Source organism: Pleurodeles waltl, chromosome 3_2, assembly GCF_031143425.1.
Source record: "Pleurodeles waltl isolate 20211129_DDA chromosome 3_2, aPleWal1.hap1.20221129, whole genome shotgun sequence".
Classification (NCBI taxonomy): Eukaryota; Metazoa; Chordata; class Amphibia; order Caudata; family Salamandridae; genus Pleurodeles; species Pleurodeles waltl.
In genome coordinates this window covers 15,535,020-15,551,811 of record NC_090441.1, presented here as the reverse complement: position 1 = coordinate 15,551,811, position 16,792 = coordinate 15,535,020, and the positions used below count along the sequence as shown (strand labels likewise).

Here is a 16,792-nt window from a genome sequence, read left to right as displayed (position 1 = left end):
TCGCCCACAGTGGTCTTTACAACAGTATTTGCAGACTGTTGAAGCAGACCCACCTGAAACCGCGTGTGACCAGGAGGCAAAACCAAACACCCTTGGACACCTCTGCACCGGACCCAGAAGAGGAGAACGAAGGGTGTTTCCCATGTCTCCCCACCTTTTGAGCCCTGAGCCCACTTGTTGGCTGGGTGTTTCTGTGGGCCTCCTGTAACCGCGAGGAACTCCAGTGCCAGACCCAACGCCAGAAGAGTCACCTGCGCACTACAGCCCAAGGAGGAGTGGACTGACTATGTCCCCACATGCCCAAAGACCTCAAGAGTCGAGACACCCCTCTGGGTTCCCTTGGGCTGTACTTCCAGTCCATCCCTGCACCGGTTTGTACCCAGACCTATCCCAGTAGACTTGAATGGGACACCCATTGCTGTAACACACCTCTGCACCCAGACACACCAGAGCTCCCCAAGGTGACTTGTTGGTGTGGTCTTGGACCTTGCCCCAAAACCCCCTAAGTCCAGGAGATTGGTCCTGTGAGGGTGTTGTACTCTACCTGGATTGCCATCTTTGTTTTCCTCCATAGGACTGCATTGCAGCTTCCAGAAAATGCACTAAGGTGGTCATTACAAGTCTGGCAGTCCGTGGACTGCCATGGTGGAGGTGACGGTCACGCTGCCGTGGCCCCTGCAGAGCGGACCGCCATGTTACGAGTAGGGGGATGGAACTTACAGAACACAGACACGTCGCTGCCCGAACCATCACTACGGACGGACTGCCGCAGCCGGCATATCCAGACCGGCAGTGGAGCTGTCTCTCACGACCCTAATATAAGGCTGCACACCACCAGGATTTCCAGGGGCGGTCGCACCACCATGAAAAGCCAGGTGGAAACAAATCACTGAAAAGGGAACACTCACCTTCAGGAATACAGGCACGTCCGCAGGCTCCATGGCAATCGAATTGCAAGTCTTCCCAATGCTCCTGCTGGCCATTGAACTTCAGGACCAGTGACAGCGACAAAGACACCAACCGTAAGTACACCCACCTAGCACACACTAGCGGGAAGGACATTAGCACACACATGCACACAAAACACAAACACACACAGAGCGCGGCAAGACACACACACGTAAACACACACACACACACACGTAAACACACACACACACACACGTAAACACACACACGTAAACAAACACACACACGTAAACAAACACACACACGCAAACAAACACACACACGCAAACAAACACACACACATGCAAACACACACTCACACACACACACACTCACACACACACACACGCAAACACACACGCAAACACACACACACACGCAAACACACACACACGCAAACACACAAACACACACACACGCAAACACACAAACACACACACACGCAAACACACACGCAAACACGAAAACACACACACACGCAAACACACACACACGCAAACACACACACACGCAAACACACACACACGCAAACACACACACACGCACAAACACACACACGCGCAAACACACACACACGCGCAAACACACACACACGCGCAAACACACACACACGCGCAAACACACACACACGCGCAAACACACACACACGCGCAAACACACACACGCGCAAACACACACACACGCGCAAACACACACACACGCGCAAACACACACACACGCGCAAACACGCAAACACACGCAAACACACGCAAACACACACAAACACACGCAAACACACACAAACACACGCAAACACACGCAAACACACGCAAACACACACAAACACACACAAACACACGCAAACACACGCAAACACACACACACGCAAACACACACACACGCAAACACACACACGCAAACACACACACACGCAAACACACACACAAACACACACACGCAAACACACACGCAAACACACACACAAACACACACACGCAAACACACACGCAAACACACGCACACACACACGCAAACACACGCACACACACACGCAAACACACACACACGCAAACACACACACACGCACACACACACGCAAACACACGCACACACACACGCAAACACACGCACACACACACGCAAACACACACACACACGCAAACACACACACACGCGCACACACACGCAAACACACGCAAACACACACACACGCGCACACACACGCGCACACACACACACACAAACAAACAAACAAACAAACAAACACACAAACAAACACACAAACACACACACAAAACAAACACACACACGCAAACACACACGAAAAACACACAAACACACACACACACAAAACAAACACACACATGCAAACAAACATGCGTACCAACACACACACACACTTGCATACGCCATATCGCATATTTATGACCACTACATGTGGATGGAAACCAGGACAAGGTTGTTACCATAGTCACCAACGGTGCAGTGGTGGTGATATGTTAAAACAGGAATAAATAACTATGTACAAAGTGGCCCAAGGGCCAATCCAAAATGTCCATAGTGCTCCTAGCACACTGGGCACAGAATAAGCCCCCAACTTGACTCCTGACTGTAAACTGCTGGCATCCACTGGGCAGGGGCATCAATTGGGCATACAGGCACCTCAGGGATGAGGGGGGGGGAAATCCATGGGGGTTAGGGGTTTGGAGGGGGCTCCTTAGGTTTAGGTTTGAATGGGCCCTTAGGCTTGAATTTGGGGGGGGGGGGGGTGTTTGGCCTTTGATTTAGATTTTGGGTGAGTGTGCTTGGCATTAGGAGGGGTGACTATACACTTGGTGGGGGTGGAAGTCTTAGGTGTGGGAGGAGCATGGCGACGACCAGGGGAGGACTGGGAGGTTGAAGGCAAGGGTATGGGGAGGGTAACCGGGCACTGGGGGGGGAGAGGGACTAGTTCACTGGTAGGAAACGGGACATTTATGGAGGAAATGCTTCTTTGGGGCACGGGGACGGTCATGGGAGAAAACTATGGGAGGGGAGGGAGAGGGAGTGGTTGAGAGGTGTGTCCATGGACGTGATTTGGGTGCAGATGCGTGCTTGGATGCCATGTGTTTGCTGCATGACTGTTGGGTGGGGTGACTGTGGGCATTTAGATGTAGTGGGGGGAGATGGCGGGGGGATGTGTGAGTGAATGTTGTGGTGATGTCTGCAGGTAGGGTGGGAATGCTGCATGTTGGGTTGTTGACAGTCGTGCTGAGTGCGGATGTGGTGCATGGGGTGCATGTATGCGGGTCCGATATTGTGGTGACGATGGCAGTGAGGGAACTTGTGGCAGGATGAGGTGTTGACTGCAGGTGTGAGTGATGTAGTGCCTGAGAGGGGGGAGGTGGTGGGGGAGTCGGTGTAGGGAGTGGATGTTGTCATGTGTGCATCTGAATGCTGTGTGTGCATGGTGGTGGTGGCGTTTGTGGTGCTTGTGTTTGTCCTTGCGTGCCGTGTCTTGCGTACCGTGTCGGTTGATGTGGATGCATGTGGGTCAGATAATGTGCCTTGGATAGATGAGGGGAGGGATGTGGGACTGGGAACAGGCAGCTGGAGGGGGAATGGAAGAAGAAGGGACACTGGCTGCCATCAGTGATGAGGCCAGAGCCTGAAACAATCTCTGCAGGCCAGCCAGGGCACGGTGAATGCCTTCCAGGAACTCATTGGACTGCTGCATCTGCGATGCAAGTCACAGGATGGCATTCATGATGGTTGACTAGAGATGGACCTCAGGAGGTCAATAGCCTCCTCCTTGAGAGCAGCAGGGTTGGCCAGGGCAGAGGTGCCTGCGGCGAAGGAGATGCCCACTGTCCTGGGTGAGTAGGCATGGGCAACTGGGTGGGGAGCTACAGGGAGGGCAGTGCTGGAAAGGGAAGTGGTGGACAAAGATGTTACTGGAGTGGTCCCAGATGGTTCCGCCAAGGAGCCACTATCGGAGGACGAATCTGAAGATGGTGTGGTCAATCCTTACTCCCCCGTGGCACTCCACTCGCCCTCCGTCCCACTGATCCCTCTCGGCTCTGCTGGATTCAGCCTCCTGGGTCCTGTGGGCTGCAGCTTCCCCACTTGCCGGTGCCCCTTCTCCTTCACCAGATGATGCTGATACACACAAAGACAGAGGAGGGGAGGGAGGGAGGGTGGTAGAGAGAGACCGGGTGCAATGGGTCAATGCCAGCACAACAGTCACACAGAGTAACAACATAATTATCTGCTGCCATGGCACGCCATGCCCTCACGTATACTTGCTAGAACAGTGGGACACCATGGGGGAAACTACAGCTATGCTGATGTGAACTGCTGATGGTGGTACAATTGTACCTATGTACTTGATGTGAGTCACACTTGCCACTACTTGTCAACTTCACGTGGCCATTTAGGGAAACAATTCCTGTACTACTGAATCCTGCGCGGGGAGGTAGCATGCCTACTGAGCCATTGACAATTAGCACAGTGACATCTTGGCCCACTTTGGCTCACTACACATACAGTACATGGCAGCAGATTGAGGACTCAATTATCTCCTCTGGCACAGTGGTAGGCAAATACAGATGACAGTGCTCTGACACCTCAGGTGTACTGATGACCTTGGCAGGAGCTGGGTTCCAAGACTTGGTTGAGGGGTAACACATGGGAAATGATTGCTCTCATAAGTCACTGTCTGCATGGTATGGGCACACATCTGTGATACCAGTCCTGCCAGGGTGACTGAACACCATAGTGGACAAGCATCTATCTAGTACCTACTCTACATCTTCCCACTAGTACTCAACCCAAACCCAGCTATGCAACACAATAACGAGGTGAGAGTGTGTACTTCCCCCTGTGGCTGCTGTGCTGCTCTGAAGCACCCATCCACCTCAGGGTAGGCCATCACCAAAATGCAGGCCATTAGTGGGGTCAGGGTCCGATTGTCTTGTGTACAGGAGTCAAGTAAGCATTGTCCCATAAAATGGTGGTCACGTCCACTGCTGACATCACCATCACCGCTAGCGGCGATCACCATTGACTCCAGTCTCCAATAGACAACCATGTTATCCATTGAGGAGTTACACGGCGGTTTCGACTGCCTACCACCATGACCACTGATGCCGGCGGTATGAGGCCACTTCCATCTGTCCTGTGCATGCAGGACAGGTGGCTGCCATCTTGTATTTAGTGAATAGACGTTGAATTTTGGGTGTGCCATGGGTGACATTTGGTGACTATTGCACAGCTTTGCTGTGTCCAAACTATCAATGCAGCTTCTTGTGACTTCTCCCTCTACTATTCCCATATACGGTGCTATGTTGAGGATGAAACATGCTCCTGTGTACTGCCCCCTAGTCGACCGTGCCACCCTGGAAGAGCAAGACGTCATTCAGATGTATCGACTGAACAGTCAGACCATCATGGAGCTGGTGACCCAGTTGGAGACTAATCTGTTGCCTGCCATCTTCATCCCAATGCCATCCATCCCACAGTACAGGTGTTGTCAGTCCTCCACTTTCTTGCCACAGGGTCGTTCCAGATGACAGTGGGCTTGGCAGCAGGGATGTCACAGTCGATGTTCAGCAACGTTTTGAGGGATGTACTGTGTGCCCTGCTAAGACATCTGTCCTGCTACATCAGGTTCCCCCAACGTGCAGATTTAGCCACTTTCAAAGCTGCCATCCAGTATTTGGCACATGGCCCTCATGTGATAGGGGTCATAGGTGCACACACATTGCCTTGGTGCCACCCAGGAGAAATGAAAAAGTGTTCAGGAGCCGAAAAACATAAATTCTATCAATGTGCAGGTGGTGTGTCTCGCTGACCAAAATATCTCCCAAGTGACGGCCAAGTTCCTTGGTTCTGTGCATGACTTCTACATTCTTAGCAACAGCAACGTCCCACACATGATGGCACCACTACAGAGGGGGACCGGACCTGGCACATCGGTATGTATACATTCGTATGTGTGCCACTGTACACTCAACTCTCTTCAAACCCTGCCCTATCTCCCTCCCGGGCTTGACATGGGTCCCACCTCTGTGCACACAGATGACTCTGGCTATCTCAACCTTCCCTGGCTACTGACACCTGTGAGATGTCTGACTACAGATGCTGAAAAACGTTTCAATGAGGCATACAGTAGGACAAGGCGTGTTATAGAGAGAACCATTGGGCTACTGAAAGCCAGATTCCGGTGTCTACACATCTCCGGAGGTACCCTACTCTACTAACCACTGAAAGTGTGCCAGATCGTTGTTGCCTGTTGCATGCTACACAATCTGGCCCTGATAAGGCACATCCCATTGTTGGATGCGGAGACGGTGGCAGCTGGACCAGTGGTTGATGAAGGGGACATGGGGAGTGATGATGAGGAGGAAGAGGATGAGGATGCAGCTTGACTCCAGAGCAGAGTTGATACAATAATAATTCCACTGAGTTACAGGTATGTGTCAGATGTATGGTATGTGACCTGTACTCCTGCCTGCCTTGCAACATAGATCCTCCTGATGTCTGTTAGCACTGGTGTAATTGGGTCCAGTTGTGCCCCTGGGTGGGTTTGGGGGGCACATTTGGCCATCAGTGGAGTTGTTACTGTGCACATTTTAGTGCAGTTATCACCCTGCAGTTGTGTTGCTTCACGTGTGATATGTTTGAGCATTTCCATTGTTCCCTGAGCTGCAGTATCAACTGCAATATGTGTGCTTCACATTGTGGTGGCAACAGTATAGCTACCTATCCTAAGAGTCCACACTGAGAGGCAATGCAACTTTACAGTTTCTGACCGTGGAACCTGCCTTGAGTTTAGCTTTGTCTGCTGTGTTGGAAGGGCCATTGGGAACGGTTGTCTTGCGAATGTGGGTCTGACATGGACATATGGTTAGAGCTGACACTTGCCATCTCACCCATGTGACTTTGTAATTATAGTGCATGTCTGTTGTGTGGGCATATTAGACTCCTATAGTGATTGTTCTCCCTGTCTTGTTCTACTTGGAGGGCATTTGTCGGGTGCACTCTGGTTCCTGCATCACCTGTTGCCTCCCTGAACCCATGTCTCCAGCCTCTGCCTGCACCACTATCATCCTTGGTGCATATTGCTCCCCCTTCTGTCACAAACCTTTACAGGACAATGGGTTGACAGTTAGACATGTTATGCCACAGTAAATGGTACTTCTTACAGTAAAGCAAGTAGACAGTAGCTTTGCTCAATAGTGTTTATTTGTGACTGACATGTGCAAAGGGTGATGAGTGAGGTCATGATGGGTGAAATCATCAGTGCAGTTAGCCCAACTGGGTAGTCCAGGTCCAGTATAGGGGTCCATGGGACATCGGAGAGATGACAGTGGATAGTCAACAGGGTGTTTCTGTGGCACGCAAGGGAGAATGTTCAGGAGAGGGTCACGTCCTAGTGGTGGTGGTGGTGGTTTTGGCATCAGTTCCTGCAGGATATCTGGTTGGACGTCCTCCCTTGCATGGGGGTCCCTCAGCTACAGGGGAGTGGGGTGCTGGTTGTCTGCAGGTCCTCTAGCAGTGCCTCCATTCCACTAGCTGCCGCTGTAGTGGAGGGCTCTTTTGGGATGTGGCTAGTGGAAGGGGCCTGCTGGTGGGTGGAGGACTCAGGCAGGTACTGGTCAGTTCCTTCAGCACCCCTGCAATGGAGGCCATGATTGCATTGAGTGCCTGCCACTGCTGCATTACCTCCTGATGGTGTTCCCTCTGCAGCCTCTGGTTCTCCTGCATGGTCGTGAGTATGTGGCCCATCGTGTCCTGGGTTTGGTGGTATGCACCCAGTACTTGGGACAGGGCCGCCTGGGCAGTCTGTTGTTGTGGCTGCCCCGTCCCTTGGACCACAAGTCCCCTCCCACTATACCTGGCCGCTGTGCCTCTTGTACAGTGTGCCCACTCCCAGTAGCACCAGGACCTTCATTGTATTGTGTGTGTTCCCTTGACTATGGCCCTTGTACTGTCGGGCACACTTCTGATTGACCCATCCCTGGGGCACTGGTTTGGGGACAAAAGACTGGCTGCAGTGTAGTTGCCACATGGGAGGGGGAGTCCAGTGTGTCCAGGGTGGAGCTGCTGGGTATGGACTGACCAGTCGTCCCTGATGGGCCAGGCAAGTCGTCCCTGTCCAGACATCCACTGGGGCCCTCATCCTGGAGAGGGCTGTCTGAACCTGGCATCCGCTGGCGGTTGGCAGTGGCAGCGGGGCCTGTGGACGCAAAGGGATTGAGTTCCATTTTGGAGATGTACTTGTTGGCCACATCGTGTAATGCGTGGTGTAGCCTGACTTGCTTCCCAGTGATGGCAATGACAGCTGCAGTACTGCAGACATTGTTTGGGGGATGCAGAATGTGCCATTGTTCCCATGTGCCATTGAAGGATGAGGATAGTGGATAACATTGCTGTCATTGCCATGTGTTGGTACGCAATCGAGGCAACCAGTTGCTGTGGCATGTGGTATGGCTTTCCATGCAGGTGTTCCACTGTGAAGTGGGACTGTGATCCTCTAATATGTGCGGAGTGTTGCATTGTTGGAGTTATGGTTCTTGGCATTTTGCTTGTTCAGCCATTCTTGTCCAGGGCAATCTGGTGCTTGGATGCTATGGAACACACCTTTACCCGTAGGTCGTTCCATCTCTTCTTGATGTCCTCCCTTGTGCGTGGATGTGTGCCCACTGAGTTGACAGTGTCTATGATCCTCTGCCATAACTCCGTTTTCCTTGCCAACAATGTTTGCTGGACCTGGGCTCCGAACAGGTGTGGCCTTACCCTGACGATTTAATCTACCTTGACCCTCAACTTATTGTCAGTGAAATGTGGGTGCTTTTGACGTGCCATCTGTGTGTGTGTGTGTGTGTGTGTGTGTGTGTGTGTGTGTGTGTGTGTATGTGGGGTGAGGGCTGTTTGGATGTGGGTTGTGGTTTTGGTGTGTGCGTGTGACACGTGCCTAGTGCTATACATGCAGTTGTGTTGTGTGTGCAGTGTGAAGGTGCCTGTGGCGTATTATGGGATCTGTGTTAATGGGTCGTCGCTATGTGTGCTGTTCATTGGAATCGCAAGGGATAGTGTGTGTGTGTGGGTTTATAGTGCCGTGGGCAGGTGTGTGTGGTTTGAGTCTGTTTGAGGTGTGGGCTATTCAAATTGATGAATGTGGTTTTGCCTACTATTGGCGGGACCTTTTTGAACCATGGCGGTGCACAGTGCCAATCGTGTCCTGCCGTGCATGGACTGCAGGGCAGGAAACTGACGCATAATAGGGCAGATGGAATGGCGTTGGCGTGGCAGGGCTGGTGGTCGGACAGTCATTTTTTCACCATCGGCCTGCCTGGCGGTGTTGAATTTTTGGCTGTATTTGGGCGGTTTTCACTTGGTGACTCGTAATACAGCTGTCACTGTACTACCAGCACTGACGGTATGGTGGCGGCATTCTGCATGCTGGTTTTGCACGGAAACTGCCAAAGTTGTAATGAGTGCCAAAATAGAACGAGACATGCAGCTGGCTTTAATGGATTCACCGTGCTGCTGAACTACCAGCCAAAGCATTTGATTTGATTAAATCAGGGCTGCAAATCCTTAACTTTAACATAGGACCACGCCAACAAGTTTTTAAAAAGGACTTTAAACACTTGGGTTATTTTCATAGAAAGATCTAAGACCTTCCTGAAGCTATTAAATGGTAAAGTAAAAAAAAAGTGGTATTATTAACACACCAGGGCTTCATGAGATGGAAGGCGAATTGGTATAGTTTTATTATTAACGCAGCTAGGATGTGTCTGAGTACAATTAAAAGGGGTGCTTCCTATTTCAATATTCTGTCCTGATGATGACCCGCCTGAATTTATCTCTTTGATTGGGGTCAAAACGTCGACATTGATTTAGAAATTGTGGATTGACTGAAAAATTCAGCAGGCTCACAGTACCTATGGTTATAGGTGCTTTTGTGAGACTTATACTAACACATAATTCACTCACACTGCGCCGTTATACAGGAGCACCTCAATTATTTTAAATTGTTGAATTTAAGTTTCCAATAAATTAGATATATTGCTCACAAGCCTCATCGATACAGAAAATTCTTTATGGTACAACCACTCTTGTGGAGGTTAATTCATATCCTTCCCCCAGAGGGACCAAAACATTCCTTGATATATTATAAAGTTGTAATGAGGGCCTAAGTGTTGACTTTTGAAAAAAGAAAAATCCATAACTCAAAAAGAACTTACCTGATTCTGATAATCTTAGTATATAAATTCGTATAAAAGTATGTGTTATTTCGTTTTTGAGTGTGTGTCTGAGTTACTGCATGAGTGTATGCCTTGCATGCATAGCACTACCCTCTGATATGCCTAACTCCTCGACCACAGTACTCAGAAAGAGAGCATTTGCGATGTAATTAGTGCCTCTGTGATACCTCTGTGGATTGCCTGGACACTTTGCAGAGTGTACCTCATTTTGGTCTACTATATAAAGAGCCATCTTCCTAAATAAAACAATTTGAAGTAAATACAAAAGTATAACTGCAAGCACAACAGCTCTAACTAAATACATCACACTAATGCCAACTGTGTAATCTGAACAAAAAACATAAAATGATACAGACCAGTCCGTTTACGCTCACAGTTGCTCCCTAAAACTACGTTGCGTGTGATACACTTTTAATGTGGGCGCACAGCCCTGGATTAGAAGGGCAATTGGGACAGTACTTAAGACTCTCTTTCCATACACCTCTTCAGGCACAGATTCTACATCTCTGACTGGGGAAAGTCTTTTTGGCCATGGGAGGAATGGGATCAGGAAAGTGGCGATCTTTCAATCTAGCCATGTCCTCCACCGTTGCACCTGTCGGAGCTCTTGTCTGTTTCAGTACAACAAGGCTGCCTATGACAGACTGCTGAAACTGAACAACTGTCATCTTTGACCCTGGAGAACAAGCCTTAAATACAACAAAAGCACTGAACATTGCTAAATGGAATAAATGGATACCCAACTTCTTATACCAAACGTACGCTTTACGAACATGATTGTGCAGCAGGAGTGCACTGCAAAGAGACATCCAGGGAAAGGAAAAACTCTTTCCTTTCCCCTGCTGCCTCTGTGCACTCTCCAAACAGCCCCCAGGAGGAGAAATGTACCTCCTTCTTCTACGCGTGATGGAAGCAAATGTCTCCCAGTGGGTCTCTGGCAGCTTCTAATGACATCAGCGTGCCATGTGCGCTGATGTCATCAGATGGCGAGGGGAGGAGGGTGGTTGGGGATGTGCAGTGGAAGCGTTTCCTCTGCCATCCCTGCTTAGGGGGGTTAAAATGGGCAGCCCACATTGGCGGGGGGTATGGCTGGGTGCAAGGACTGAAAGATTCTGTCCTTGGCACACGAGGGAGGATGGAACCGGTCCATCTTTGCCACTTGAAGGGGTTATGGCCATATGAGAGGACCTAATGATACCATTTACATGAGTATCCAGGCACGTTTCAAAAGCATAACATATGCCATTGATTTAAACTTCATCAACCTAACTCACCAAGTTCTTGTCAAACCAATACCTTAGTATCTGCCCTTTTGCTACAGGAGCAGTGATTTGTGTTTATCCTTATTGAAGCTCAATCGATTTGTATTCATTAGGGATTAACTTCGTGGAACACCTGATTAATCAGACAGTTTGATAGCTTAACCAAGATTGTGGTTAAACATAAGTTATGGTTACCATATAAAACCATGTAACCAAGGGTAGAGTGCTTTACTCTTGTGGCTTAGTTTAAAAATGTTATGCATTCTGAGAGCTGTAGATCTTGTGGGGGTGTGATCCCTAATACCTGATGCCCAGATCATATTCTTTGGGGTAAAGGGCAACAAGTTTTCTTATTTACTTGGCCCTTCTGACATGTAGCCCCACCCCTTAAATCCCACACCCTTTGGCTATCAGTTTACAGTACAGATCTGTAAAAGGCTTGCCCAACTCTAATGCAAGATATGTATTTTTACATGTGTATGGTTTAAAGTCTTATATATGATTCACTCATTGAGAACCTTTACCATTGGGGCCAGTGCTGTAAGTAAAGGCAGTGAACTTAGCTTGCATTACTGTTCCAGTTCAAAAATATGTATACTTTTGCGAAATTAAGCAATTTGAGACAACTTATAATGCTCCCAGAATGCGGCCTGATTACAAACAGCAGCATGTTAGAAATATAGTTTTTTTTGCTTTCAAAATGAAAACGACACAAAAAACGTCAAACTTAAAATAGCATTTTGCTAAACTGTTGTGCAACTTCAAGTACCGTTTCTTTGGGCCACAAAAATGTGTTTGCATGCCAATATTATTAAAAAATATATCAGGGCCAATTAGTGTAAAGTCATTATGGGCAACATGAAAATAAGACAAAGGCCCAATTCCTAAAGAAAGACACTAAAGTGCACCTGCAGATATATGTCCTTGCATTCATGCAGATTTGCGATTTTCTGAAATTTGCTAAATTTAACTGACTTATAACTGGAAACTGTACTCCTAGCAAACGTTTATGATTTCATTTTTGCATGAGCAAATATAGATGGTCACAGGTTTGAATCCCAGCAGTTTGACTCTTCCTTCCATGATTGATAACATGAGTACCATTTAGTAGGGTAACAATAACCATCTGTTATTTCAGCTCCAAGTGACCATAGGGTGAAAGTGAGCTTTACATATACACGTGTCAGTGTACACAGACTCAGGGAATTCCAACTCTGGAACTACCAAATAGTTAGCTAGGTAGGTATCAGAGCTCTGATATAATGAGAATGCTGCCTTAGAATTGTTGCTGCTTTGCTTAGCACCAGGTGAACAAGTGGATTTTTTTACATGACAAGTATATTTATGACTCATTGCATCCTTAGGATAATTAGATATTATATAAAATTCTGCACCCCTCTTGTTCACTTAAGTTGATCTAGTTGTGCTAACATAATGATTTGCAAAAGAAAAGGCCAGGACTGGAGCATTGTGTTCATAGTGACATGGAGTTATTTATAGCACTGGCCCCAACTGTAACATAAATACCAGGGAAAACAAGGTATTGTGTTGGTTGGCGCCCCACCTGGGGAAAAAGAGGCAGTGTCAGAACAGAGCTCAAATCTACATCCACCCCTGTGTTAAGATAATCTTGCGATAATTCTTTTTCTGTCAAATGTTAGCCATCTGGAGATCGGCAGCGGCTTCCTTTCTTCTGTCTTTTCTTCCTTCGGACCTTGTTGTTGTGATGTGCCCAGGGATTTAGGATAGCAGGGACTCTATGCAAAAAAGAGTGGAATCTAGTTAAAGTAATAGCCATCTATGAAAAAAAGAAACCCCTGTTTATTTGGTTCCAACAAATCTCAACATGTAAGTATGAAAAAGTCCCTTTGTGGGTGGTAGGGGAATCTTTCAAGTAGAGCTGTATCTTAATGCTGCCGATACACTTAGGGCCAGATGTATGACAGCAAGTTTTGCACCTTGCAATTTGTAACTCACTTGCGAGTGGCAAAACCAAATGTACAACAGTGTAACTCCTACTGTTTGCGATTCCCTATGGGGTCTCAAATGACCTACCTCATCAATATTCATGAGGTAGGTCGCAATTTGTGACCTCATTGGGAATGACTGAACTCATAGGGATAGTGGCCTGCTGGTAAAAGCAGACCACCATGTCTGTGACAGGTTTTTAAATAAAGCAGTTGTTTTTTTATTTTCTTTTTTTTTTTTATTTAATGCAGCCTGTTTTCCTCATCGGAAAAAGGGACACATTTCAAAAAGAAAAATGCAACATTTCAGTTTCATTTTTGCAGAGTAGGCAGTGGTCCGTGGGACCACTGCCTGCTCTGAAAAAATATTTTCGCATCGATTCACAAAGGGGAAGGGGTCCCGTGGGGAAGCTTTCTGTGTTTGTGAATGGGTTACCACCAATTTGAAATTGGTGGTAACTGCGATTGTTGTGCAACCATAATTACATTCACAAAACAATCATACATTCCTCTGTGACTTGCTATTTGGAAGGGATGCCCTCGCATGCCCCTTCCAAATAGTGACTCGCAAATCTATTTTGCAGTACGGTAAATAGATTACAGAATCGCAAACAAGGGTTTGTACATAGCAAAGAGGGTTTTTCTTGTCGCAAACGGCCCAATTCTGGGCCGTTTGCGACTCTTAAAAATAAACGTACTTCTGGCCCTAAATGTTTGAGGTTAATACCTTTGCAAAGTGGTTATTTCATGTGGCTTCTAATGCTTGTGCTTATGTCTGTGCTTCTGACATCTGATATTGAATATTTAGCCTGTTTAACATTTGGATGTGCCCATGGTTACTTAGATGATTGACATAATGTTGTTTGAGAAGACAAATGCATTTTTTGTATATATTTCAGTTGCTGCAAAACTCTTTAAAAGGCATCCAGTCCCTCTTAAATGGCGGCAAGGTGAAACTGCTGCAGCCAGATGAACTTGGATCGCTCTTTGCTGTGCTAAAGGTTAGAATTGTATTTGTTCTGTTATTCAGGTCCTTGTTTTAGTCCTCGAGGGAAAACAAACATTGCTGAACTCTGTAGGTGTGGGTTAATGTGCAGATATATAGAAAAATGTTTGTAAACAGTGCACTCTTTTTTTTTTTTTTTTTTTTATCAATGTGTTCCCAATCTTCTCTGTTTTTGTGCACTAGGGTACCACCTTCTTGCCATAGGTGTAAACATATATCTATGCACCGTCACATTGGGCGGTGCCCCCTTGGTGCATTACTCGAATATTTTCTGGCCGAGGCTAATATGCTTTTGTTTTTTTGCTCACAGAATGTTTCCCCTAATGAAGGGCAATGTCCCAAAATGCATTGTGATACCGCAATTTTGTTGGTATTAATTAATGAATTCATCAGTAAAGATGCAATTATATTATATTTTCAATAAGTTAGTGGGATTACATCAGAGAAATGATGGAAACAGACATTATAAACGTTGGTCAAGAAGAAGCAAAAAACAAAAGCATATTAGTCTCAGCCAAAAATATTTGAGTAGGCACCAAGGGGACACCACCCAGTGTGGCAGTGCTATAGATAATAGAGATTAATGCACTGACACATTCAGCATTAGTACATTAGAGCATGGCAGACTGAGAGAACCAGCAGTGAGGTGTATAGTTGTAAAGTTGGTCCTCAAGTAATTAAGTGCAGTCACTCAAATGGAGACAGAAAGATACACAGTCAGTAGCATTTGGTCACAAATGACTACTCCTCTGTGCCAAGCCACACATGGGCAAAGTCTCTAGCTGATGGCTGTAAGAGGCTGGTTGAGAAAAGACCAGGGTTCCAAAGCCCACTCTTTGTATTGTTAGCTATCTAAGGGCTAAGGACTAACTAAAACACAATGCTTGATTTTGTTATTATGAGCAAAAGGTACAACAGAGCACACTAAAAAGGAATAGGTCTAGAACCTTTAAATAATACTTAATTTCTATGGTAAATATTTTGCTATTGATGTTTGTTGTTTTCCACTTAGCTGTTACTTTAAAACATCAATTTGCCATACCTGAAAAGATGTTGGTAAGTCTTCAAAAGCCAGGCCGCCATTTTGACTAAAGGCTAGCATTGTGATGTTGGAGGTGGATTTTTGTACACTTCTATGATGAGGTTTTCTGTTGTCTGACATGAAAGAATGGACTAGTGGCACAGGTAGCAGCTTCAGGGTCGACCATCTGGGTTCTGCTCCACCTTTTAACAATTTTACAACCATTGATGGTCATTGTATGTTGGTCTTTTTTAATGTTTTAGGCAAAATGGCTCTTTAGGACTTTGGGTAAAACTGTTTGAATAGTTTTCTAACAAATGGACTACCAGCCTTTTTGTAATTGCAATTTATTAAAAGATTTGCATACATGACAAAGTAAAACAAATACAGTAACTGAACTATCAGCCTTGACATTTCTAGATGCATCACATATCATCTTGTTCCCTAATGACTACCCCCCATTCATGTGCTTTTATGTTAAGGTGTCCATTTGATGTAATAGTGGCTTTTTGATCCTCATTCCGTAAATAAGTGTTACCAAAATCCTCTTCATCCTAGACCACAAGTCATGAAGAAATTGTTTCTCTTATAGCTCCTTTTTTGTTTTGAGGACTGTGCTCTGAATCTGTATTCCAACTAGCTCAATGCAGCCATTGGTTGTTTTGAGCTATATAGCTCCTACAGAAGCCTGCCTGCAATATTGGAAAATGAAGCACTTGCATACTGTAGTCTGCACCCTGCAGCCAAACCCATTCAATGGAAATGATGCTCTCCCTTCACCACTATAACTATGCACCTAGCCCATTAAGGCCCTGCATTGTTCGTTAAGGCCCACTCCCTCTTGCCGCACTCTGCTTTCCAGCCTGTTGCCTTCTCTGGACATGATGAAGCCACTGTGACAACAATCCCGGGACCGTCCTGTAGTCTGCTACAATTTCTTGTGATTCCCGCCAACAATGTCTGTAGAGCACAGGAAAAGCAATTGACCACTCCCCTAAAACCTGTGACAATTACTTCAACTGCAGCAAATTTTGCCCATGATTATTTACTTCTTTTTAATATTTTTTTCAAAACTAATGCAGACAGGTGTATCCTGCATTTGCACAGTAAATTAGGGAATTAGGAGCATGACAGAAATTTGCACTACCCAAGAGCAAACCTCCTTTTCGTTACTTAAACGTTTTTATCCAGCGCAGGTCGGCCTGTACCTAGTTTTCAGATACATGGTGTATTTCACTCTTGATGCTCTACCGGGCATCCTTTTACAGTCATTTCAGAAGCAAATATTTTATTTTCCTATTGAACCTGAGGCTCTTGAAGCAGGTACATCAATGAGGCAGTTTGATTATGTGAAT

The 16,792-nt window shown here is 46.7% G+C and overlaps 1 protein-coding gene across 2 annotated transcripts in view; it reads left to right on the top strand.

Annotated features, from left to right (window-relative positions):
• The window catches only part of HEATR6 (HEAT repeat containing 6), a 249,963-nt gene that overhangs the window by 71,370 nt on the left and 161,801 nt on the right, over positions 1-16,792 (top strand). For both annotated transcript variants that reach the window (XM_069226594.1, XM_069226593.1), the window contains exon 6: positions 14,310-14,411. In XM_069226594.1, coding sequence (XP_069082695.1) covers positions 14,310-14,411 — 102 coding nt within the window. The remainder of the gene's footprint in view (positions 1-14,309; positions 14,412-16,792) is intronic.